The 27,681-nt window shown below is 36.7% G+C and overlaps 1 protein-coding gene across 3 annotated transcripts in view; it reads right to left on the bottom strand.

Moving 5' to 3' along the window:
* Positions 1-27,681, bottom strand: part of Wnt5 (Wnt oncogene analog 5) — a 122,902-nt gene that overhangs the window by 68,178 nt on the left and 27,043 nt on the right. For all 3 annotated transcript variants that reach the window (XM_043211566.2, XM_043211567.2, XM_043211568.2), the window contains exon 3: positions 15,190-16,756. In XM_043211566.2, coding sequence (XP_043067501.1) covers positions 15,190-16,756 — 1,567 coding nt within the window. The remainder of the gene's footprint in view (positions 1-15,189; positions 16,757-27,681) is intronic.

Below are 27,681 nucleotides of genomic sequence, written 5' to 3'. Positions count from 1 at the left end.
TACCAACTTTGGTATGTTTGAAGATAGAAGTTTGGGACTTTTTTTAGATGTGATATTTTAATAAATTGGATTATATATTCATATTCCCATAAGGATCGGCCAACTATATCCGATGTTTGCGATATATATCCGGTTTTAACTGCAAGGGTATATAAACTTCGGCTCCGCCCGAAGTTAGCTTTCCTTTCTTGTTTAAATCTTATATTTACTTAACTAACAGTCATATTAACTGACTCAGAGTTAGAGGGCCCTAAAAATCGATTGTTGGGTTGGGAGGTAGCAGGCGAAATCCGCTGGATCCCCGAGCGAGGACGAGCGAGGATTCAGATTGGCTTTAGGAATGAATTGTAGAGTAGTTACTTTTAGTCCAGGCACAGTGGCGATCGTGAGTTTATGATCCAGCGGAGGCTGCTAGCTTTTAGTTTTAGATGCATCTTCTTGCATTTGATGTGATTACATGTTAACTCTTGTTCGTTTATTTTTATGCGTCAGTCGGACAGCCACCTTTCCACTACTATGAGATAATTAGCAAGTTGGTTTGTTTCTTGTGTTGGGCATCTGGAGCGACTAAGGATATCGGTATCATCGGCGAACGTTGACCGGAGTTCCAATAGCAGCCTCACGTATGAGCCCAAGGCCTACAAAAGGCATGTTAACTCGCATAATACAGTATCTGGAAGACTGTAATATTATCCCGGCACACTAATTTGGCTTTCGAAGAAACCACGGAACCATCGAGCAAGTGAACAGATTAACATCCAAAATACGCTCAGCCTTCGAACAGCGAGAATACTGCAGCGCTATTTTCCTCGACGTATCTCAAGCTTTCGACCGAGTTTGGCTCATCGGACTCATGCACAAAATTAAAACGTATTTGCCAACATACACCCACTAGCTACTGAAATCATACCTCTATGATTTCATACCTCCTATATGCGTGGATGATGAAATATTTAGATGGGACAATTAGACTCCCGAAATCACTATCTGAGTGATAATTTTTCTGAAATAAAAATATTTTACTCGCGCTAATATGGTTTCGTCCTGTTTCATTAAATCTATTTTGCAAGTGTCACAATTTATTTTAGGAAGTGTCTTTGAGGCCACATACCCTATAAAATATCTGTCAGAAACAAGTTTTAAATTAAAATTAACAGATCCAAAATAGTCATTATCTATGTCATGAATGGTATCTGTGTTGAAATTGTTTATGATGTCTTCGTCAAGTAATTGTGCTACGTTTAAAGAATTTTCACCAGGGGTCATTAAAATAGTTGGTCGCTCAAGCGCCTCGTCAATTTCACATTTGGCAGATGAACTATATCTAATAACTTTAACCCTCGTACACGCACATATTTTAAAACCTTATTCCACGCACATGGTGCCTGGACAGACCCCTATACGTTTACATGCATTTGTATGGGAATTAGAGTTGCATGCGGTCGAATTTTTACCTTGAATAGGTAAATATTTTTATTTCTTACCTTTTTATTTTATTTTGACTCTTATCTAGTATGTAAGGAAAAATAAACTTGCAAAAATATCCAGAATGTGAGAGAAAACAACTTTTTCTTTCGTCCTTTTTTATCATTTATTATGAGGCAAACAAAAGTTAATACAAAAGAAATGGAATTGTAATGAGTTTTTTAGTGAAACATAACATCAAATTTCTTTATGTCTTCTGGGGAATGCATGTGAAGCATATATATTCGATTTTCGAATGTTGTTGACACACCGGATTCGTACATTTACAGCAGTATAAGCGAGTTTTGCGACGCCGCTAATAATCGTGCCAGGCAGGATAATCTGGCCAGGCACCAAGTCCATGTAAAAAGGTGCGGATTTTAAATCTTTTTTTTGGTCTGTTTTAAGGACTTTTTTCAATTATAAAATGCACATATCGGAAGCCAATAGAATTTGTGGAGATTACCTGGAAACAATTTTCGATATCTAAATTGGGAGTAAGTTAAATTAACGTTATAAGTCGAAATATGCCTGGCCAGATCCATGTGCGATTAGATTATTGCCCTTTCTGTCTTAACACAGCAAAAGTGTTTTCTAGGCAGTCCTGGTTAAAAGATTTAGTCATAATGAATAATTTAGTTTCGTTTTGAAAAAGGTCTTGAGAAGATAGCATAACAATAGCATTTAAGGTCATCCCAATTCCATTCACGTCCTTTATATTTTGAAAATATTTTATAAATTCTAATGACTCGCTATTTTTTTTCAAGGCCGATCTATATTTATTTTGTCCATATAAGGTTCCACTATTCATGCAGTCAAAAATTGTATCCACCTTTTCTATAAGTACTGCCGTAGATATGGCTAAATCTTTAGACACCCAATTAAACTTGACAGTATCAAAAATTGTTTCACTGGCCGCCTGAACTGTTTTAATAAATAACTGTGTCGCATATTTTACTCGCATTTTTATACCCTTGCAGAGGGTATTATAATTTTGGTCAAAAGTGTGCAACGCAGTGAAGGAGACATCTCCGACCCTATAAAGTATATATATTCTTGATCAGGATCACCTCCTGAGTTGATATGACCTGTCCTGTCTGTCCGTCTGTCTGTCCGTCTGTCTGTCCGTCTGTCTGTTTCTACGCAAACTAGTCTCTCAGTTTTAAAGCTATCGACTTGAAACTTAGCACACACCCTTCTTTCCTTTGCACGGCAGTATATAAGTCCGAACCGCCCGGATCGGCCGACTATATCCTATAGCTGCCATATAACTGATTGATCGGAAATGGTATAACTTTGATGTTTTTAGAGTTAGAGAGTTCGAATTTTGTACGAATGCTGATTTTGACAAAATAATACGACCCTCCAAATTTCACAAGGATCGGCTAATCCTATAGCTGCCATATAACTGAAAAATCGGAAATGACACAGATTTCGTGTTTTTGAAGATATAAAGCTGAAACTTGGCACAGATTATATTTTTGGTCAGTTAATTTGACCTTCCAAATTTCATAATGATCGGCCGACTATATCTTATAGCTGCCATATAACTGAACGATCGGAAATGGTTTTTGGTAGAAATACCAACTTTGGTATGTTTGAAGATAGAAGTTTGGGACTTTTTTTTAGATTTTGTATTGTAATAAATTGGATTATATATTCCCATAAGGATCGGCCAACTATTCCGATGTTTGCGATATATATCCGGTTTTAACTGCAAGGGTATATAAACTTCGGCTCCGCCCGAAGTTAGCTTTCCTTTCTTGTTTTAAATGTATTTGGAAATATATGCTTCCTTGTCAATTTTGGGCACATTTTCGTTTTTTGATCTTCCTCCTTCTGCCACAACTCCTTCACGACCTGATAGCTAACCTGCCCATCCGGTGTATTTAAGTCGCAGGTCTGAAGACCATTCCTTTATGATTTAATTAGATGTGTTTGTTTAATACAGATGTGTAATTAGATGTGTTATGATTTTCATATATGCAAAAAATTCGTTTCTTTTAAAATAAAAAAAAGGACGTTCAAGGACGACTTGAGAATCATTATTTTTTCTTAGCTCTGCAGTCATTTTTTTAAATTTTTGTATAAAGAATTGTTTGTATAACCAGGCGTGTTCGATTTTATTTTGACCCTAAGGAAAGAATATGTTGAATGCGATAAATAGAAAATTTGATTGAAAATTTTTTGATTCTGGACTGATGTTCTGAATGGCATCAACTCTGTCAACTATACCAGTTTTTGAAGTGTCTTTTTTTTTTAAGCCGAATTGATGGGTATTTTTTTGGTAATTTTTTTTTAATAGGGTTTGATTTGTTTTTTTAAGTACTTGTTGGCTTTTAATATTTTTTCGCATTTACTACACTGGTCCTCTTCAATATATGCTTTCACGAACTGCTCAAATGTTTCCTCAAAGTCCACATCTTCAAACGCCATATCCAAATTTAATGTTCTTTTTTCAAGTAATTTTTTCCAAAGAACGCCGTCGAAAAATTATTATAATCGTCTAAGATAATGCCACATGTTTCCCTCCATATTTGTCCTAAAATTAAATCCGAGGACGGAAATTTAAAAAACTTTAGGTTAGGAAAATGATGGCTAAAATTCATGCAGGTTTGACACAGCATCTAATACCATAGTCCAATTGAAATTTTTTTTTGAGGTGCTTTCCTTAAATATCTTTTATATAGTAATACCAAATCCTTTAAGACAAATTTCCAACTATGTATGTATAAATTTAGGATATTATTTATTTCCCAAATCCTTAATAACATTTTCAATATGCTTAGCATTTTCTTTAAATCCTAGATTCCGAGATAATTTTCATTTAATGAAATTTGACGAAAGAGCTGAACGATATTTAAAAAAAAAGAAAAACACTAAATGTCCTTAGGAGGATTCGAACCCAGGAAAATCGTACAGAGAGCAACTACTCTGTGAATTGGGGTACCACCCTCACTCAAACGGCAACGAAAAAAAGTAATATTTGTTACACTACCACATCGACGCATTTTAAACATAACGATGAGAAACTGAAATTAAAATTTGGAAGCCGAAACATTTTTACGCCGTTGTGCGAGCAGTGACACATACATACAAAGCCACACATTTTTTTTATGCATACATGTAATGAGTTCTAAAAATAGAATCGTATTCATGTGCGTTCCCCCCTCACCAACAAGCTCGACGCAAAAAGTTGACCGTTTTGGGCCCTGATGTCCCACCTATGTACTTTATAATCTTTGATCTTACGTTTACTTTTAATAGACAAACATGCCCTCCGCTTTCACTGAACGGTATGCAGATCCTTCAAACTAACAAAGTAACCTACCTTGGCGTCCACCTTGATAGACGACTAACCTGGCGTAAGCATATCAAATGCAACAAGATGCACCTAAAACGAAAAGCTAGCAGCCTCTGCTGGATCATAAACTCACGATCGCCACTGTGCCCGGACTACAAGTAACTACTGTACAATTCAGTCCTAAAGCCAATCTGGACGTATGGCTTCGAGATGTGTGGGAACGCGAGCAGTAGCAACATAGACATCACACAGCGCGCACAATCAAAAATATTGAGAACTATCACTGAGGCACCTTGGTATGTTTGCAACCGGGGTATGGGCATTCTCGCAGTGAAAAAAGAAATTCAGAAGCAAAAAGTGTCTTACGAACTAAAACTGTCTTCGCACCCAAATTTCCTCGGTCGAGGATTAGCTTAAGTTTCCAGCGGATTCCGCTTATCCTGCGACGACTTCCCAAACCAGTAATCGATTTTTAGGGCCGTGTAATTCTGTATCAGTCAATATGACTGTTAGTTTTTGACTTATTATGGGTGTTAATTGTAGGGGAGCTTAAAGCGAATCCAAAACTGCTTTTTTGCAACCCCTAAATGGTGCATTTAGCCGTAATCCGCAACACATTTGGTCGGATAATGTAGTAAACTGTTGGATTTTTGTGCAATTTACTTCTTCAAATGGAATTTTAGTCCTGCTTGGGGGACTTTGGAAAGTGGCTGTCTGCAAACGTTGCTATGTCACATTAGTGCTGTCATAAACTTTTTGTAGAACTAGTAGTCTGGTGGACCGTCATTCTGCTGGATAGCTGACAACGTGTGTTGGTGAAAAACTATAACATTCTCACGATGAAGGGGCCGCTGGCGAAAATAGTGAAGCTTGTCCCTGATGGAGACGGTTTGTCCAGGTTGCTGGTTGATGGAGAGTTTTTCCAGCCGCGGTGATCCGAACAGCATCTGGAACCACCAAGCGTGCAATGTCTAAGTTTTGCTTTTGTCTCTTAAAACTAGAGTTGGTAACCAGGCTAAACTGAAGGGAAGATGTCGTATCAGACAGCAGCCAGCATTAAGTTTTGTAACATATTTATTATATTTTCTTATCGTTTAAACAAAATTAACTGACGACTAAAGAATGCAAGCTGCCAGGAGCTAGCATAGAAGTTAAAACTCGAGCCTAAATTTTAGCTAAGAAGTAGCAAAGCATATTTATACCCTTGCAGAGGGTATTATAATTTTGGTCAAAAGTGTGCAACGCAGTGAAGGAGACATCTCCGACCCTATAAAGTATATATATTCTTGATCAGGATCACCTCCTGAGTTGATATGAGCATGTCCGTCTGTCCGTCTGTCCGTCTGTCCGTCTGTCCGTCTGTCTGTCTGTTTCTACGCGAACTAGTCTCTCAGTTTTAAAGCTATCGTCTTGAAACTTTGCACACACCCTTCTTTCCTTTGCACGCAGTATATAAGTCGGAATGACCGGGATCGGCCGACTATATCCTATAGCTGCCATATAACTGATTGATCGGAAATGGTATAACTTTGGTGTTTTAAGAGTTAGAGAGTTCAAATTTGACATGAGTGCTATTTTTGGCAAAATATTACGACATGCCAAATTTCATAAGGATCGGCCGACTATATCCTATAGCTGTCATATAACTGGACGATCGGAAATGACCCAACTTTCGTGTTTTTTAAGATAGAAAGCTGCAACTTGGTACAGATTATATATTTGGTCAGTTGATCCGACCTACCAAATTTCATTAGGATCGGCCGACTATATCCTATAGCTGCCATATAACTGAACGATCGGATATGGTACTTGGAAGAAATATCAACTTTCGTATTTTTGAAGATAGAAGTTTGGGACTTTTTTTTAGATTTTGTATTGTAAAAAATTTGATTATATATTCCTATTCCCATTAGGATCGGCCAACTATATCCGATGTTTGCGATATATATCCGGTTTTAACTGCAAGGGTATATAAACTTCGGCTCCGCCCGAAGTTAGCTTTCCTTTCTTGTTTTATTACTCATTTTCCATTAAATGGAAGGCAACGATGAAATCATTCGCACGCGTAAATACCCCAAATTACTTTGTGACCTTATGTTGTCCGTGACTACAAACCCTAGCCAACTTGACAAGCCACAAAAAAACATTTATTAATAGTTTTCTGCCCCATGAAAACAAGATACTGAACTGGAGTACTACTGAGAAAAGGTGAACTGGAATCTAACCATAGCATCATTGGAGCTCTCCGATCAACTCAAAAACAAAACTTTAACTGCCATACTCAACCTACCTAGACCAACCTAGCCTTATCAGAACTAGCTCGTATGGAACTCGCAATTAGACTAAAGAACACAAATCAGTAAACTTTAAGTAAAAGTGGACATTCCAACTTTTAAGGGGAGGGTAAGGTCAAATCATGCGAAAAAAGCCATGTTTTTATACCCTTGCAGAGGGTATTATAATTTTGTCCAAAAGTGTGCAACGCAGTGAAGGAGACATCTCCGACCCTATAAAGTATATATATTCTTGATCAGGATCACCTCCTGAGTTGATATGAGCATGTCCGTCTGTCCGTCTGTCCGTCTGTCCGTCTGTCCGTCTGTCTGTTTCTACGCGAACTAGTCTCTCAGTTTTAAAGCTATCGTCTTGAAACTTTGCACACACCCTTCTTTCCTTTGCACGCAGTATATAAGTCGGAACGACCGGGATCGGCCGACTATATCCTATAGCTGCCATATAACTGATTGATCGGAAATGGTATAACTTTGGTGTTTTTAGAGTTAGAGAGTTCAAATTTGACACGAGTGCTATTTTTGGCAAAACATTACGACATGCCAAATTTCATAAGGATCGGCCGACTATATCTTATAGCTGCCATATAACTGAACGATCGGAAATGACCCAACTTTCGTTTTTTTGAAGATAGAAAGCTGAAATTTATTACAGATTCTATTTTTGGTCAGTTGATCCAACGTACCAAATTTCATAAGGATCGGCCGACTATATCCTATAGCTGCCATATAACTGAACGATCGGAAATGACCCAACTTTCGTGTTTTTGAAGATAGAAAGCTGGAACTTGGTACAGATTAAATTTTGATCCATCCTACCAAATTTCATAAGGATCGGCCAACTATATCCGATGTTTGCGATATATATCCGGTTTTAGCTGCAAGGGTATATAAACTTCGGCTCCGCCCGAAGTTAGCTTTCCTTTCTTGTTTGAATATTTATTTGTTTTTTTTTTTTGAATTTTTTTTGGTTTTTTTTTTGTAAATTTTAGTATTTTTTTGGTAAATTTTATTTTTTTTTTGTATATTTTTTTGGTATTTTTTTGGTGTTTTATTTTGTATATTTTTTGGAATTTTTTTTTCGTTTTTTTTTTGGTATTTTTATACCCTTGCAGAGGGTATTATAATTTTGGTCAAAAGTGTGCAACGCAGTGAAGGAGACATCTCCGACCCTATAAAGTATATATATTCTTGATCAGGATCACCTCCTGAGTTGATATGAGCATGTCCGTCTGTCCGTCTGTCCGTCTGTCCGTCTGTCTGTCCGTCTGTCTGTTTCTACGCGAACTAGTCTCTCAGTTTTAAAGGTATCGTCTTGAAACTTTGCACACACCCTTCTTTCCTTTGCACGCAGTATATAAGTCGGGACGGCCCGGATCGGCCGACTATATCCTATAGCTGCCATATAACTGATTGATCGGAAATGGTATAACTTTGGTGTTTTTGAAGATAGAAAGCTGGAACTTAGTACAGATTTAATTCTTGGTCAGTTGATCCAACCTACCAAATTTCATTAGGATCGGCCGACTATATCCCATAGCTGCCATATAACTGAACGATCGGAAATGGTATTTAATAGAAATATCAACTTTCGTATTTTTGAAGATAGAAGTTTGGGACTTTTTTTAGATTTTGTATTGTAATAAATTGGATTATATATTCCTATTCCCATAAGGATCGGCCAACTATATCCGATGTTTGCGATATATATCCGGTTTTAACTGCAAGGGTATATAAACTTCGGCTCCGCCCGAAGTTAGCTTTCCTTTCTTGTTTGTGATTTTTTTCCTGACGACACAGTTAAAATTTATTAATTCAACCAACGGTATATTAAAGTATGACATTAGAAGAATGTTTTATCAAATTTTTACAAAAAAATATTTAAAAATATGGCAATGGTAGCAATTGTCCGGAAGTGTCGGAAAAAAAAAGTTGAATTGCGGTGCCCCTCATAACTCGGTGCTGGATCATTTGTAATCAAAAAATGAAAATTCATTCGTTAGATAATAGTTCGCCCCAGGTAACGTTGTGAAGGTTTTTTGAAAATTGCAATTTTTTAATTTTTTCGAAGACTTTGAAGTGAAAAACTCAATTTTTTGGGAAAAAATCGGTAAATTTGTCATTGCAAAATCAAAATTATGAACAAAAAAAAAAAAAACTCGACAGCGTTACCTCGTAAAATATGTACAGAAATAGTGTTTAAAATTTCAAAAGGATCGGTGCAGTAGTTTTGAAGTTATGAGGGGCACCGACTTTGAAAACGTGAGTTGTGGGAAAAACGCTTTAAAGTTTTAACACAAAAAAATCCAGTGTAATACGTTTATAAGCAACTTCGTCAATAACTAATAACTTCGTCAATTTTGCTTTAATTGACTTGAAATTTTGACACAATATTCTTCAATTATTATGCATTCAATTTAAAAAATAAAAAAAAAAATGGCAAAAAAAAAAAATTTATTACCTTACCCTCCCCTTAACTGAACGACCCCATAGTCCCCATCACGTAATTGCAGCGTTTACTGGTGATGGCTATCAAGGAACCACTCAAATACTTCAAAGCATCCAGCTTTAGATGCGCTGAAGTTTAAATCTTTAACTGGATTACCAGTTCCCGAAAACGGTCTTCGCTCCACAACAGTATGACATTAAGTTCATATGGGTCCCAGATCTGAGGGAAACGCCAAAACGCCGATCACAAGATGGAGGGAACTGGTATACCGCTAGCCTCATAAAAACTATTATTTTTTATTTATTTATTTTAAAAATGATCTGTTATAACTGTCAATAATCTGTCAATAATTATTGTAGATTATTAAAATTAAAAGTAAACATAAATTAAGCTAAAAAAAAATTCTATAATTCAAGATTTTATTACATCAGGGAAACTTCAGAGGACGATAAATGGAAAAAATGTTGTCATTTTTACAAATAACAAGAATAAGCATGTGAAGTAGCATAGTCCCTGCACAAGTAAGGCGCTCTTGCAATGGAGGCAGGTGTTATAGTTTTAATCGGCCACGATACGACGGAAAGCAAGTGACACTATACCAGTTTAATGTAAATAACAGAAACTGCTTTTGGACGGATTCAATCCTCTTTTGATGAACAAAGTACTGCGGACCTCAAACGCACGAAAAGTATTCCAAGAAAGGACAAACGAAAAAAAGAGTCTTAGTTGTGAAAGGATAATCAAATTCTCGATGAGTACGAGACGATGTTAGGCAGCCTGCAATTGAACGTCACAACATTACACTTAGAACAGTTAAGGGGGGACATCTGAGAAACAGGCGAAAAAAACGGATTTTCTGGAACAGATTTTTTTTGGCCAAATGAAAAAGCCAATCGAAAATTTGTAAATGAGGTTTTATTATATTATATTTAAAGTACACAATAAAATTTTTTTTTAATAAATCGAAAACAAAATGGCGGGTCTGCAGCCTTTATTCGTAGGCCCTATTTTTTTAAAGGCGGTCCATGGCCGAACACCTAACGTCCCTAATTTTTTATCTAGAACAAAAAGTCAAGTTTGGTTAGTTTCTGTATCCCAACGGCTATCGACACACGTAGGATTTTTTCCATATATGAATTTTTTGCAAAATGGTGAGTGATTGAAAAAAATTTTCAATTTTCACGAACAAAAAACGTCACAAAATTGTTGATAAAAAAATAACTAAGCAATATAAAAAAAATCCTACGTGTGTCGATAGACATTGTGAGAATACTGTCAAAATTTTAGATCGATAGGTTAATAGTTGTTCGAGTTATGTGTTCGGCCAACTCAAAAAAAGCGGTTTCGAGAAAAACGCGTTTAAAGTTTTAAGTACTGTGGGATATACCTGTGAGGCATCGGCGCAGAATGGAAAATTTCGATACTTAGACACTTTGGCCGGACTCTATCTTTTGATATGTTATTTTTAAGGCCCTAACAAATTTTTTAAGCGAAAAAAAAAATTTTCGATTTTTTTAAAACTCTACTCAGATGTCCCCCCTTAAGGGGTTATATACCTTTTTTATTTTCAAAAAATCGAAAATTTTTTTATTGCTTTATCTTGAAGAAAAACTCATTAAGAACATTTTCCCAAATTTTCATACAGATTGGAGCAGTAGAAAAAAAGTTACAGCGCTCCTAACCGCGTGCCTCATTGCGGCTTTGAACTGAACTTGAAACTTTAAACGCGAATATCTCGAAATGGTGTTTCTTGAAAAATGACTTTGCGGTGACATGGATTGGCGGAAAACTACTGAACCGATTTACTTCAAATTTTTTTTAAAATGTTCGTAATGAAATTCTTCTGTGCTTGAACGATCGACGTTTCACGCACTAACTTTTTTTTCGCCGAAATGAATTTTTTAGTAAAATTTCTAGAGACCAAAAAGTTCATTTTTAGCATAAAACGTTCCCATATGAAAAAAATAAATAAAAATTTTAAAATCGATCGTTCAAGCACAAGGAAATACGCTAAACTAATTAAATTTTTATACTTTTATGGTTTAAGTTGACCTGTTTGACGTGGGGAACTGTCACCGCAAGGCTCTAAAAAAAAAAAGCCTCTAAGGGAAACAGCCACTCCTTTAAAACTATTTAATATTTTTCCACCAAATTTTTCACATTGTTAATAAAGTGTACTATCAAAAAATTAAAACATCCCTGTAATTAAATAATTGCTACATACCTAAAAAAAAATCCGAACTTTGCTCTTTTTCTTCGACAAAGAAGGTATATAACCCCTTAAGTAAGAGGAGATTGTTTAAAGACCACAAGAAGGCTTCGTTAAGGTTTAATTGTAATGTAATGTAATTGTAATCATGTTATGTTTTTAAACAAAACACGCCGCATGCGGCTTAGAAAACCCTTGTGGATGATCGAAGTGAATTTAACAAGGTTGGTTGTAGTAGATCGATGCTTGACAAAACCATTCTCCAGCCGTTTCTTCAGCTTGTGAGCCTTTTTTATGAAGCGGAATAATAAATAATTAATTCCATCGCTTGGGAAGACATCCAAGCTCCAAGGATAAATTGAACAAGAAAGAAGAGTTAACTTCGGGCGGATCCGAAGTTGATATACCCTTGCAGTTAAAACCGGATATATATCGCAAACATTGAATATAGTTGGCCGATCCTTATGAGAATATGATAATATAACCCAATTTATTATAATACAAAATCTAAAAAAAGAACCAAACTTCTATCTTGAAAAATACAAAAGTTGGTATTTTTACCAAATACCATTTCCGATCGTTCAGTTATATGGCAGCTATAGGCAATAGTCGGCCGATCCTTACGAAATTTAGCATGTCGTATTATTTTGCCAAAAATAGCTATGAAATTGAAACTTGTGAAATTTGAACTCTCTAACTGTAAAGTTATACCGTTTCCGATCAATCAGTTATATAGCAGCTATAGGTTATGGTCAGCCGATCCGGGCCGTTCCGACTTATATACTGCGTGCAAAGGAAAGAAGGGTGTGTGCAAAGTTTCAAGTCGATAGCTTTAAAACTGAGAGACTAGTTTGCGTAGAAACAGACAGACGGACAGACAGACGGACAGACAGACGGACAGACAGACGGACAGACGGACATGCTCATATCAACTCAGGAGGTGATCCTGATCAAGAATATATATACTTTATAGAGTCGGAGATGTCCCCTTCACTGCGTTGCACACTTTTGACCAAAATTATAATACTCTCTGCAAGGGTTTAATAAGATAGTAAGAGGATAGCAAAGGATATAAGAGCAGTGCCTAAGAACACAGCTAGGGATTTGCCAGGACCAGCAGAAAATGTGAAACCTATTGTTCAGATAACTTTGAACACTTCATGAATTGAAACATTTGAAACATTTGAACCTTAAAGCCAGCATCATAATGAGGCACATCGATTAACACAGATGCTAATAGTATAGAATGGTGAAAGTCTTTTGGAAGCGATAGATGCGACGAACGAGGAGAGGATGTCACATTAAAGAATATAAGGCCCATAAGTGTTATGAATGGGGTTAAATTGGAGTAGAGCAATATCAGTAAAGCCATCGATAAAGTATTATGACAACTGCAAAGCTGGGAATTGTCATCCTCAGACGGGATCCAGGAAATGAGGGGAAGGTTGAAATCTCCCATGATTAGAATTAAATGAGAGTTATTCACCAAAAAAAACAGACTTAATGGTCACAAGGTGGTGAAAACAAACGAATCATAAGAACAGGTTAGGAAAATATGAGACGGGAAAGTTAAAAATGTTACTCCAATGAACTCTATCGAAACTCATTGGAGAAAGGGATACGTTCAGCAGGGTATTTATTATTACCAGCAATAAGGACACCACCGTCAAAAGACAGACAATGCAATCGAAACATAGTTAAATTGGAAACAACAATTTTATAATCAAAGACAGAGGAATTAAGATAAGTTTCAGTATGCAAAATAAAAAAAAACACTCTTTGTAAAAAATTTACCTAATTTACCAAGAATACTTCGAACGTTTTGGTAGAAACAGGAAATACTTTGTTTTTCAGTTTTTTGAAGCTGTTTCTACAGGGCTAGGAATCTAAGCGTCTTTGTTTAGGAATTCATTATTGATACGGTGTTAAGGCAAAGCAATATGATCAAGTGCTTTTTCAAGGTAGGAATCACGTAGGACTATTTTAAAAGAAGATATAAAATGCTTGTCTTTAAAGTTAAACTTAAAAACATCTACTCTATTAGGACCTCACCCTGTGGTGGTGTCACCTGTTAAACCATCTTGAGGGAGCTGACATCATTAAAAAGGCCGTCCGGGAAAAGGCGAGAAACAAATATGGCCTTAAGTACGGGGACCAACCGCCCTCAGCGTAAGCCCAGAAGATCTAACTTTAGGCGCAGCATGTAGGTTGTCCAACGATGGAGGCTCTAAGATGATTGGTGGCCCAAGATTTTTTCTCGGTACACTGACCGCTACATGCAAGGGATCAACTTCAGTCTGCCCTGCTGGAAGGCTCAAAATATCCCTTGGTACTAAAAAGTACATCGTCCTTGGTACATCAGTAGGTAGGCAAGTAGGCCTAGAGATAGGCCGAGGTAGGGATACCCAAAAAATTAGCATTCAGCAGGTTTTTGTTAGAAAAGCTTCTTCTTTGGAGATTCACTTAACAACATTAGACCCAGGAATTGCTTATTAATGGCCGAGAATTGCTTGCGAACATCAAGAAAATCATTTCTTGCCTGCTTCATAAAAGTCCACATCTCTGACTCGATTTCCCTGCAAGCGATACAAGACCTCGTCAAGCCAAACTTATTGATAAGATCACTCATCCGTCTATTGGGTCCACCTCCATCACATTTAATATGAGAGCAGTTACTGCAATTCGTTGGATCCACCGAATTCACATTATTTGGCTGTGCGACTTGACTCATTGTTGACGGATTGCTAAGCTTTGTAGTAGAGTGTGAAGAATTTAGATAGGCACCCTGTAGCTCCCTGTACCCGAGAGTAGTCGATCCTATGCGACAGAAATACGAAATAAATAGTTCAACGAACTTAAAATAACTTTAACTTAGTCAAATATATTTTGAGAATTAATCGATATATTTTGAAAAGTGAAAACTTTAATTCTATGGTCGAAGAAATAGGCAATCTGGCGAAAACGCCAAAGAAACAATGTTTCCAAGAAACAATGTCTCAAGAAACAATGTTTCCAAGAAACAATGTTTCCAAGAAACAATGGCTCAAGAAACATGTCCGGATACAGCAAAGTGCAAACGACGAGTGATCAACTACTACCTGGGACTAGGACGATTTCGAAATTTGTTAATTTTTTTAGGCTAGTATTATTGTTATTATTATAATTTAATTAACATTTAACCAATACATTACCAGTTTATTCCATAATTTATTTATATTTCATTTCTATGGTAACTATTAGAAATTGGTTGGATTTAAGAGGAATCAATTTTTTGCCACTTGTGATTTAGTACTATTTATGATTTTTAATAAATATAATTATTTTGTCAGTCTTCTTATACTTTTAATATATATGCACCTATTACACATCTAGAAAGTGAAAAATTTCTAATTTCTAATAGATAGACAGTGACAATCCGACTTATATATACGTTCAGATAAAAATATATACTTTAAAACCCTATTAAACTTACTTGAATTGCTGCACGTGCTCCTCGGCTAATGGCTGGCATCACACTCGTATTTTTTATGCATTGTTTTTTTTGATTCGGCGTTAAGCCACTTACTTTATAACAATTTTTTGGATTCAAATCAATTGGTTCAAAATAATCTTTAGGAATATTAGATGAATCATTTTTAGGCTTATTTTGTCTAGTCGAATCGTTTTTTTCTATATTAGTTATAACGAATTCTCGATCGCTAGCTATTTCTGCAGATGTCATCACAATATCTTGATTAAAATTATCTGTTTTACGAGAACGATTTTCAAAGTTGTCCTCTTCAGAAACTTCATCAGGCTTACGACTACGGAGCGGCGATCGTTGAGCTCTTAAAAGAAATTCACCGTCAGATTGTATTTTAAAGGAGTCCGGTATTTCGATGGATACGGCAAATCGTTTTGTGTTATTGATGGTTTGAATAATTGGCTGAAACCGCGGTTGTATATATTCAGCTTGTCCTCGAAACCATTCATCACGATCTCTTTGCCGCTGTTGTTCCTCCTTTCGACGCTGACGTAAGCATTTTGGTGAATCTGGATTTCGAAGGCAGACAGGTCTTTTGGTTGTTCGTAAAGGTGTTTCCGTATCAGTTGTATTTTTAGTTAAAGGATTTGTACTCTCCTTTGTTGATGATTCAGTTTTATTTAATAAATTCATTTGAGGCTTTAATAAAAATGTACCTTCATTTATAAGCATTACAGAACTAGATTTGTTAATGGGTTTTGGAAAATACGAAAGTTTATTTAAGCTTTTTTCATTTTTTAAGTTGCTTTCGTCTTCCCGGCCGAAGCTATTTTCATGGTCTTGCGGCATTTTACGAGTTGGGTGTGCAATTGGTGCTGCATACTGAAAAAAAGGCCGTTGAGGACGTTTATTGTTTGTGGCAGATGTGGTCCCAATTTGCTTGGGTTTGTCTTTTTGCAAGCTTGGAAACTTTACGAACTTCGATTCAAAGTTTGTATTTGTTTTTGTCATGTTATGCAAAAAAAGAATATGTTTCTTTAAATCATCAATATTGGACGTTGGGTCAATTTCTTGCGTTATAGGTGTACCGTTGTGAACTGTGGGATTATTATTTTGTCTATCAGAAACATTTTCCATCGCCTCTTTTGTATTAGAAAGTCGAACAGTAGGTAAATTACTGTTACCCCATTGGGGATCAGGTGATATATTTTTTAAGGCCATTGGTACTATAAACTTTCGATCTTCATCAGTTAAACTAGCAGGCAGACCGTTTTCGTCTGTATCATCATCAAGAAGTATTATATTTTTCTGATCCATTTCTTCCTGGATAGGATGAATGTAACGTGATTGCAAATTAGGTGGAGTTAAGGTAAGTCTTTTTGTATGATCTTGTTTTACAAAACCCGTTTCGGAGTCTCGTAGATCAACAGGCTTAATGAATGTTCCTAGCTTGCGCAAGCCTTCTTGATGCATATAGGCTTGTTCGTCTTTAGTTATATTAATGGGTATACTTGTGTTAGCCAATTGTTCTTCCTGACTCCCAAACTCTATAAATGGTGACTTAAGACCAAGGGATCTAAAAAAAAAAAAAAATTAATTATTATACGTGAGCCGTATATGTAGAATTCTAAGAAAGATCGCAGGTATGGTCCAAGATAATAAATGTTAATGTAAATAAGTTATATGAATTGACTTATCTAAATAGACTTATACTAACTTCGTCTTGTCTCCTAGACCGCGCAAAACCTTTACAGATATTGCATCGTGCAAACTCACTTAATAAAAATGGTGTTTCATTCTTTTAACTTTCGGCAACATCATTGTTTGCATTGGTTTTTTTTAAATTGCAAAGGTAAAAAAATTAAAGCTAGTTGGAGGCATCAACCAAAGGTTTAACAAATTTATATACAGAATATCAATACTATAAATCAGTGTTCGGCTCCCATTAGTATTAGTAACAACTAGCAGAAAGTAGGCTGATACCATGACATTTCATACGTTTTATACTGTGTGTGAGCTGCAGAGCTCGGGCAGAGAAATTTTCCATGTCCCTGGTAGTCCTATGGCCCTGCCGACTACTGCTATAAATACATCATAAGCTGCTCTCTCGTCGTTCACCAGTAACTGTTTCGGGTAAAGGGGCCCATCCACAGTCGAGCATGTTGGGCGAACATGTTGTGCTCGACGAAATTTTTCCTGTGGATGGTAGTGTTCGTTGTCAAATTTTGTGTTCGTCACAATGTTTGAATGAAATTGAAATCGTTCTATTTTGACAACGTTTGCAACAACATGCTCGCCAATGGATGGCAATGTTGGCACGAACGTCAGTTTGAAAAACGTTTTGGTAGAGAAAAATGAATAAAAAGTTCCTGCTAGATTTTATTTATTGCCTAAAAAATGAGCCTGCATTATGGCACGCCAAAAGCGATTAATATAAAAACAAGCATTTGCGTAATAAGGCATAAGAAGTTCTACTCAAAAAATATAAAGAGTTCGATGAGCACTGTGCTTCCTTTTTTCGCTTCATTTTTTTTTTCTTTTTTTCTAAGCAAATACTTATTACAGCGCCGCAGTCGTTGTCCGTTGACATGTTGATAGTTTGAAAATTTTTTTGTTTTTTCAGGTCAATAAGGGTTTTGGAAATGGCTTGTTCATCAGTTAGAGCATCAGCTAGCATTCCTCTATTTATCGTAAAGCTTAGAAGCCCAGGCGACCGAGGGGCGCTCGAGAAACGATTTATTAGGTATTAGCAATTTATTAACCAAAGAGGAGTTAGTAAGGACATTTAAAATTCTATATTTTAAATTTGAAGGGCAGGAAAGGGATGTTATAGAGTAGAGACCATTGTAGTTCGAACATAAGACCCTAAAAAGGTCGTGCTGTACATATGTCGAACTACAACGACAAAGTAGTTCTAGTCCTTCTATTAGGAATGTTAAAATTTAAGCGTGTTAATAAATGCTGGCTATCTACATCCCCATTAATTATGTTATTCAGAAAAACTCTACCGAGCATTGTCCTTGTTAAGCTAGGTAAGTTTATTAGTAAGAGTCTACTATTATAAGATGAAAGGCGAAGATTTGCATCCCAGTTTAAACCTCTAAGTTAAAAAGAAAAGTTAGGAAATTCTTTTGTACGGATTCTATGCGGTCCTGAAGTACTCCACATTGGGGACTTCAGACACATGAACCGTACTCCAGTATCGGACGGACCAAAGATTTTAATAAGTTTTTAGTTATGCAAGGGTCTTTAAATTCTTTTGGCCACCTTTTAATGAAACCAAGGACTTCTTTAGCCTTATTAATCATTGTGAAAATATGGTCGGCAAATGTTAGTCTAGAGTCTAATAGTTAATGATCTTAACATGAGTTAATTTCTCTAAGCCTGCAGAGGGCAAGAACGATAAAAAGGCATAAGCTTGAATTTTGATCTATTAAGTAATAATAATTTTCTAAAATGATTCGAGATCAGATTGAAGACTGCTTTGGGCAGAGATGGATTTGTATTGATGCAAATGCAATTTGATGCAAAGGAGGGGGCAAGTCATTAACAAAAAGAGTAAATAATAACGGGCCAAGATGACTTTCTTGAGGGACGCCGGATGTAGCACGGACCAGACGGGACTGTATGTTTTTAAATAAGACTCTTTGTGTCCTTCCATCTAGGTAGCTGGAGATCCACGTTAAGAGGTCTTTAGGAAAACCCAGCTTATTCAGTTTACTCAACAAGAGTGAGTGATTAAATGAATCAAATGCTTTGCTGAAATCTGTGTAAATTACATCGGTTTGATATCCTTTATATCCTTATCCTAGGATAAGCAAACATTTTACTACTCAATATTTCATAAGTTAGGGTCCAATTATAAAATTTAATTATTGTCCATAACTCCGGACAGATTTTAAATATAACTATTGATTGATTGATGATAAAAAAAAAAAAATAATAATAATAACATTCAGTTTACTCAACAAAAGTGAGTGATTAACTGAATCAAATGCTTTGCTGAAGTCTGTGTAAATTACATCGGTTTGATATCCCTTACAAAAGCCATCTATGACAAAGGATGTCAACTCCAATAAGTTTGTGGTGGTGGAGCGACGCTTAATATAGCGAGTGGTAATCGAAGAGCAAAGGTGTTGCAAATGAAGGGTAATTAATTTTTCAAATAACTTTGGAATTGCCGACAACTTAGAGATGCCTCTGTAGTTGGCAGCCTCGGACTTTTTTATGTAGGGGAATTATGAATGATTCCTTCCACTTAAGGGGAAAAATCGAGGTTTCCAAAGATAAGTTGAAAAGTCATAGAAGAGGTTTGCACAGAGCCCTGGCGCAGTATTTTAGCACACAGCCTGGTACTCCGTCGGGGCCTGGCGAATAAATGTCTTTTTACCCTTAAAAGACCAGATAATAAATTTTTCTCAGAAAAAAACGGACAGAAAATAAGATTTGCTGCTTGAATGTTATATGCGTAAGGCTGATCTGTCAAATTAGGCGGAGAATAAGTTGTTTGAAAAAATTCTGCGAATAGATCGGCAATGGCCTGATCAGTCGCCGCAGAGGAATTTTCTAACGTAAGCAGGGGTGAAAAAGATACGTGTTCACGCTTAGTGTTTACAAAATTATAAAACTGCTTTGGATCCTGAATAAATTATATCCGGCAGCGGTCAATATAATTCCTATAACATTCCGCGTCATGCACGGTAAAATTCGACCGAGCTAGAAGGTATCTTGAAAAATCAACACTACTACAGGTTTTTTTGTATTTTGGTAAGAGCTTATTTTTAGTATTTTTTAGGTTAGTGAGGCACCTTGTATACCAAGGAGGATTTGTTGAAGCGGACGAATATTTCCATGGCACACAGAAGTCAAAAAATTTATTTAAAGCAGGGATCGGCACCCCAATACATTGATATGATTTTACCGCATTAGTGTTAGTAACGAATAGCAGAAAGTAGGCTGTGTGCATGACGTTTCACACATGTATACTGTGTGTGTGTGGCAGAGCTCGGGCAGAGAAATTTCCTATGCCCCCGAGATAGGGCCGTGCCGACCTCTGATTTAAAGTAAAGTAAAATTTTTTTAAAGTGACGTTATGATCAGTGCATGTCAAAAAATCGGACCAATCGTATGTATCAATAAGGCTATTAAGTTTCTGAAAATCAACTTTACAGAAGCAGCGAATCTTATTTGCCACGCATAGAGACATCTGGCCGATACCAGGAATAGTTTCGATAGAGACCTCCAGTGTGGGGTGATAAGGATCCTCTGGAGTTGAAAGGGGAAAAACTCTGGAGAGAGCGGTACCATCAGGATCAGATACAAAGCATAAGTCTAAAAGCCTACCTAACGAATTTCTAACATGGTTAATCTGACCTAGGGACATGTCAAACATGCCCGCGGTGAAGTTATGGTGAGTGATAAGTGACATAGATGGCCAGATATCGACGTTGGACCACTTTAATTCTGGGATATTAAAGTCGCCCACCGCTACAAGTTGGTCACGATCCGTCATAAGATTAAAGACGTGTCGAATAGCTGACAAATGCTGCCAATATGTAGGTGGTTCAGACATAGGCGGTATATATAAACATGTAATGTATAAAGATTTCACGGACATAGTGATTTTAACGCAAATAAATTCTATGTCACCAAACTATTCTATGACTCCACCCCCCCCTTTCGCTGAGATCGATCTCGTCTAAAAGTGGTGTACTTACTTGGAAAAACTTCGGAAAAACTTAAAGATCTCCTGTTTTACGGGGTTATATACCTTCTTTGTCGAAGAAAAAGAGCAAAGTTCGAATTTTTTTTTAGGTGTGTAGCAATTATTTAATTTCAAGGATGTTTTAATTTTTTGATAGTACACTTTATTAACAATGTTTGTGCAAAATTTGGTGGAAAAATATTAAATAGTTTTTAAGGGGTGGCTGTTTCCCTTAGAGGCTTTTTTTTTAGAGCCTTGCGGTGATAGTTCCCCAGGTCAAATAAGTCAACTTAAACCATAAAAGTAAAAAAAGTTCATTAGTTTAGTGTAATTCTTTGTGCTTGAACCATCGATTTTAAAATTTTATTTTTTTTTATGCATACGGTAACGTTTTATGCTAAAAATAAACTTTTTGGTCTCTAGAAATTTCACTAAAAAATTCATTTCAAATTTGAAGTAAATCGGTTCAGTAGTTTTCCGCCAATCCATGTCACCGCAAAGTCATTTTTCAAGAAACACCATTTCGAGATATTCGCGTTTAAAGTTTAAAGTTCAGTTCAAGGCCGCGACGAGACGCGCGGTTAGGAGCGCTGTAACTTTTTTTCTACTGCTCCAATCTCTATGAAAATTTGGGAAAATGTTCTCAAGGAGTTGTTCTTAAAGATAAAACAATGAAAATTGAAAACAATGAATTTTAGATTTTTTGAAAATAAAAAAGGTATATACCCCTTAACCAAGTTTCTGTAAAGGCTATAATTTGAGATGCAAAGGAAGATCTATCAGAATATAGCTTGGGGAGTTTGCTTTAACTAGTTTTTTGGGTTAGTGGCCAAAGAAGAGGTGGAAGGTTGGTCAGTGGTTCCGATAATGGGAAGTCTCACTCCCACTGGTTTTTTAACTTTTTTCTTTACGGAACTAGGCTGATGTTTTTGGACGAAAAGATTCTCTGGCCAAAAACTAGGAGAACAAATCGTCTTAAACATCAGCGCGGGCACACGAATCTTGAAAGAAGACGTGCGCCGTGTATAATTATATTTAAATTTAGTTATGTCCTCCACCTTTATATCGGCTTTTTTTTTGGCTTTGATATAAGCCGAGATATCAATCTCTGAAGTATCAGGGGCAAGCCGAGAAACAAATATATGTTTCGATGGAGGAATCACCTGTAAGGGTTTTGGTGTCGCAGGTACGAGAACTGCAGCATCAGTCGGTGCCGGTGGTCCGGACTGTGGAATACCCTTTTGGGTGACTCTAATGGGGGTTTCGTTCCCTAGGACCTGTGGCATCACTTGAAGGGATGCCATGGCGGACATATCAGACAATTGCTCATTATCCCCGAGAAATTCGGACGAATTTTTCTCAGTTCTAGCCCTTTGGGTGGCCAGAGATATAAGCGGCTGCATTAATGTCGGCTGAGCAGGCTAAGGCGGATCAGAAACAGCGGATTTCTTACGCTTAGGGGAGTCATTTAGCAGCTGAAGGCCACTAACCTGAGTGTCAAGCGCACAGAGTTGGTCTTTGACATTACGAAAACCAGTGATCAGCTCTTTAAATCCATTTTTGGTCTGTCTCATGAACGACCTCATTTCGCCTTGGACAGCACGACAATTTTCACAAGCTTTGAATAGTGCAAAAGAGAAATAGAGATAGAGATACGCCGGGGAAAAGCAGAGCTGAGCTATGCTTGGAATTGAAATTATTCTATTTATTAATTCGACTCCAAATATACCACAGCACTCGCGAAGCTTAAGATTCACAATATATGTATGCAATTGATTAAGTGAGTAAACACCGGTTTACCAATATTTATAATAAAACGCAGTGCGCACAAAAAAAACACGACCGTTCGCTTGGAGATGAGGGAAGTCTTTCTCCGAAGACTTTGATGAAATTTCTCCAGGTTGCCCTTCTGGCTAAGTTATACAAATTGGGAATTTATTCTAAAGTATTAAGTTAGTTTGAGTCATATCTGCAAGTACAGGAAAAGCTGCGGCAGCTTTACTGGTTGATTGGACAAAAGTCAACCCTGAAGCTGAGGGTAAAACTACTAATATATAAGTCAATAGTGCAGCCAGTTTGTCCGTATGGTATCCAAATGTGGGGCACAGCGAGTCCAAGCAATATGAAAGTCATTCAGCTGGCACAGAACAGAGCTCTTAGGACGCTATCTGGGGCTCATCCTTACCATGACGATTCGAATATTCATGCTCAACTGGGCATCCTTACAGTCAGCGCTGAAGTTAGAAGATTCGCCGCTAAATACAAGGAGAAGCTAACACGATCTCCGAATACATGTGCCACCAATTTGCTGGACAGCAGCACCACCACTAGAAGACTCAAGAGGAAACATCCTCTGGATTTACTAAATTAACTTTTTAGATTCATAATCGTATTTATCCTGTCCTCCTATTGTCAAAGTTCACTTAAAAAATTTAATTATTGTCCCTTGACAATTATTGAAAGATTGTAAATAAAACTTTCAAATGTTATAAAAAAAAATATATATATATCTGGGAGACCGACCATGACACGTTCCTGTTGGACCCGCCATCTCATGTCCCTCTTAAATTTGTTGGTCACTTAGATTCAATACTGCCCAAAGTGTATGCTATGCCCGTGATCCAATTTTATGTTGCATACTCGAGCCCCATCGACTACGCTGCATTTGTTCGATCAAGGCTGGAATATACCTCAATTATTTGGAACCCGGCTCGTAAAGTTCGTTCTTACAGAATAGAAGAGAAGAAAGAAAAGAAACCAGAAGAAACTTCAGAAGAAACTTTTAATATTTGCTCTTCTGTCTCTAGGTCAACGTGTCTCTTTAAAACATCCCTACTCGCGCCTAGTTCGTGTTACATCTGGTGTTCCTTAAGAAAACCATCTTCGATCCTTACTTTTCACACTGTTCATGAACTATTTTCCCTTGCCTTAACTAACACACTGCTGCTTATGTACGTTACTGACATTAAGCTGTGCTTTTAAAATAAGTTTACCAGTGGCCAATCTAAACTTCAATCCGATTTCGATCATTTTCCAATAATAGTGTTTTGCCAATTACCTTAAGCTATAATAAAAGATGGTCTTAAGAAATTAATGACCCCAATATAACAAAAACTATATACTTTTTTTTGGTCCATCCGATACTTCAGTATGGATCGTGAGTCTCGAACCTTCAATACGAAGTTCACAGAGATTACATCGAATCTGCACGATAATCTGTCTGATTTTTGCTCTAAGAGGACTGAATTGGGCTGCAAATCTTCACCTTCCTTCCTACCATAGTAAACTTTTATTAATTAACTTGGGCTTACTAAAATAACTTAGATTATACATTACATAGATAAGGGACCAACACTCTTTTCGCTGAGTTTGGAACATACATGGTTTCTTTTTTTAGAACTCTTAACAGGTGTTAAGAGTAGTTATTCTGTTAAGTTATGTATGTGTCACTGCCTGCGCGACGGCGTAAAAATGATTCGGTTTTCAAAATTCAATTTCTGACGATTTGAGCTTCTGCAAAACTGGAGCTTCTGCTTCTGGAGAAAAATAGAGGTCGTATTTATCACTCAAGAAACAATAAGCATTGTAGTTTAGAGTGTAGAACTTATTGTCGCGGATCTACGGAAACTTTTTACTTTTTTGTATGACATTTAACATTTTTTATTTTCGTTTCATTTAACAAATTTGCAATAACGCCGAATTAAACCTTAGATAGACGAATGATATGTATGTGATTTTCTGTTTTTTTTTTTCAATAGTAGCATTAAAAAAAAAGGAAAACATTTTAATTTACACATAAATAGTGTGAATAAAAATAAAAAAAAGTGACGGAAGAGAAGAATCCTAGCAGAATTTGAACCAACCGGGGACAGTCCTGCGCTCTACAACTCCGCCAATCCTGAGGAATATGGGATAATTTCATTAACTTAGCTTGTCGCGCGGTGGAACTCGCACGTCCAACGTGTTCCAGCCCTGGAGCCACCATAGGAACACTTTGGTGTCTTTGAGAAGTTCCTTTTATGTACTGTATAATCTTAGGTTGAATGATTCTGGGTTTCGTTTTCTTACACAACATTATTAATGGCAATGTAGACGACTACCATCTACTGAAACGCTCTAATTCACTCGATAAAAACGTTGAACGTTAAAAACGTTTGAAAGTTCATCTGTGCTTTCTGTTCGGGCCATTGCCGATCAATTCGTAAAATTTTTTCAATCAACTTGTTCTCCGTCTAAAATGACAGATCAGACTTACTCATACAACATTCAATTAGCAAATCTTATTTTCTGTCCGTTTTTCTCCGAAAATAGCTTATTGTCTGATCTTCTAAGAGTCAAACCCGTTTATTCGCCAGGCCCCAATGGACTGCCAGGGCTCTGTGCAAACCCATAGACTTTCAACTTATTTTTGGAAACCTCGATTTTTCCCCATGTGGAATGAATCTTTCATAATTACCTTTCATTAAAAAGGGGAAAAGCTCTTCGATCATCTCTCTTTTTCAGCATGGCTTCATTAAGCTTCGCTCCACCACAGCGAATTTACTGAAGTTGACATCCTTTGTCATAGATGGCTTTTGTAAGGGATATCAAACCGATGTAATTTACACAGACTTTAGGAAAGCATTTGATTCAATCAATCACTTACTTCTGTTGAGTAAACTGAATATTATTATTTTTTTTTTTTTTTCAATATTGATCAATCAATCAATAGTTATATTAAAAATCTGTCCGGAGTTATGGACAATAATTAAATTTTATAATGGGACCCTAACTTATGAAATATTGAGTAGTAAAATGTTTGCTTATCCTAGGATAAGGATATAAGGGATATCAAACCGATGTAATTTACACAGATTTCAGCAAAGCAATTGATTCAGTTAATCGTCGTATCGTTGGTTCGTCCTATCTTGGAATACTGTTCTAGCGTTTGGAGTCCGCAATACTTTGTTCACCAAAGGAGGATTGAATCAGTCCAAAAGCAGTTTCTGCTATTTGCGTTAAAAGACTTAAACTGGGATACTGCCACTTCCCTCCCGTCGTATAATTGCCGGTTAAAATTACTAAACCTACCTCCTTTAAAAGAGCGCCGTACTTGTGCTGGGGTTATGCTGCTTCATGTGCTTATTCTTGGACAGGTTGACTCACAAGTACTTCTTGAAAAATTAATGTTTTCTGTGCCTAATAGAGTAACTAGATCCTTCCGACCCCTTTGATTATCGATTTCTAGGTCTAATTTTGCGGGACACGATCCATTCCGCGTTATTTGTAAAAATTATAACTCGTTATCCCATTTAATGTCCCCTGAACTATCCCTAGATGTAATTAAATCCAAAATTATGGAATATCTTTTAACTTAATTTATCCTTACTCTTAGTTATAATAATATAGAAATAACAGTTCATTGTTAATAATAATAAATAAATAATCACTCACTCTTGTTGAGTAAACTGAATAAGCTGATCTCTAGCTACTTAGATGGAAGAACACAAAGAGTCTTATTTAAAAATATACTCTCCCGTTTGGTCCGTGCTACATCTGACGTCCCTCAAGAAAGTCATCTTGGCCCTTTTTAAACACGCTTTTTATAAACGACTTGCCCCTTGCTTTAACGAACTCTCTAGTTCTTATGTATGCAGATGATATAAAGCTTTATCTTCAGTACAAATCCATCTCTGCCCAATGCAGTCTTCAGTCTGACCTTGGTAACTTTCAAAAATGGTGTTTAGCTAATGATCTAATACTTAATGGATCAAAATGCAAACATATGTCTTTTTATCGTTCTTGCCCTCTGCAAGCAACTTATTCTATTAATGGGATTGCCTTAGAAAAATTAACCCAGGTTAATGATCTCGGCATCCTATTAGATATCAAACTTAAATTTGCCGACCATATTTAATAAGGCTAAAGGAGTCCTTGGTTTTCCAAAAGCTGGTTTTCCAAAAAGGTTTTCCAAAAGTCCAAAAGGTGGTCAAAAGAATATAATGACCCCTATATAACCAAAACATTATTTATTTCTTTGGTCCGTCCTATACTAGAGTACGGTTCATGCCTCTGGAGTCCCCAACATGGAGTACATAAGGACCGCATAGAATCCGTGCAAAAGAACTTTTTAATATTTGCACTTAGAGGTCTATACTAGGATGCAAATCTTCAGTTTCCATCCTACAGTAGCAGACTTTTACTTATAAACTTACCTAGCTTAACAAATCGTAGGACAATGCTTGGTGTAGTTTTTCTGCATAACCTTATTAACGGAAATGTAGATAGCCAGCATTTACTAACACGCTAAAATTTTAACACATTATCTACATTAGACCACCTAAATCTGGACAATGCTCAGAAAAACTACACGTGGAATCGAACCCGATGTTACCGCTTTAAAGAAAACGGCTTCACCGCCAAGAATGTTATAAACATTCTAAATAAAGACAAAGAGTCACAACCCCTCTTCAAGGTCGAGCTCGAGCCAGAAAGCAGGACGCTGAAGAAGAACAAAGTCCACCCAATCTATAAACGACAATATCTTTTGCATCGGTGAATCACTTTTGAAGAGCCACATAAGCGCCACGGTCCAGCGCAACGCACTAATTGCCAAGAGTATGGACACACTACGTCATACTGCAAAAAATTTGGGGAAGGGTAGATTTTCATTTGTTTAAGAACTGTTCCTAGAAAAGCTGGAATTTTTGGAGAGAATCCATACCTTTTAAGTTTAAACTTTAAAAGTAAGGTAAATTGTGAGTGAAAGGGGTGAGTACCGGGTACAATATAGTCGGGAAACACGACTACAGCCGTCC

The sequence above is a fragment of the Drosophila bipectinata genome, chromosome 2L, assembly GCF_030179905.1.
Source record: "Drosophila bipectinata strain 14024-0381.07 chromosome 2L, DbipHiC1v2, whole genome shotgun sequence".
NCBI classification, from domain to species: Eukaryota; Metazoa; Arthropoda; class Insecta; order Diptera; family Drosophilidae; genus Drosophila; species Drosophila bipectinata.
This window is presented reverse-complemented; position numbering and strand designations above follow the sequence as displayed.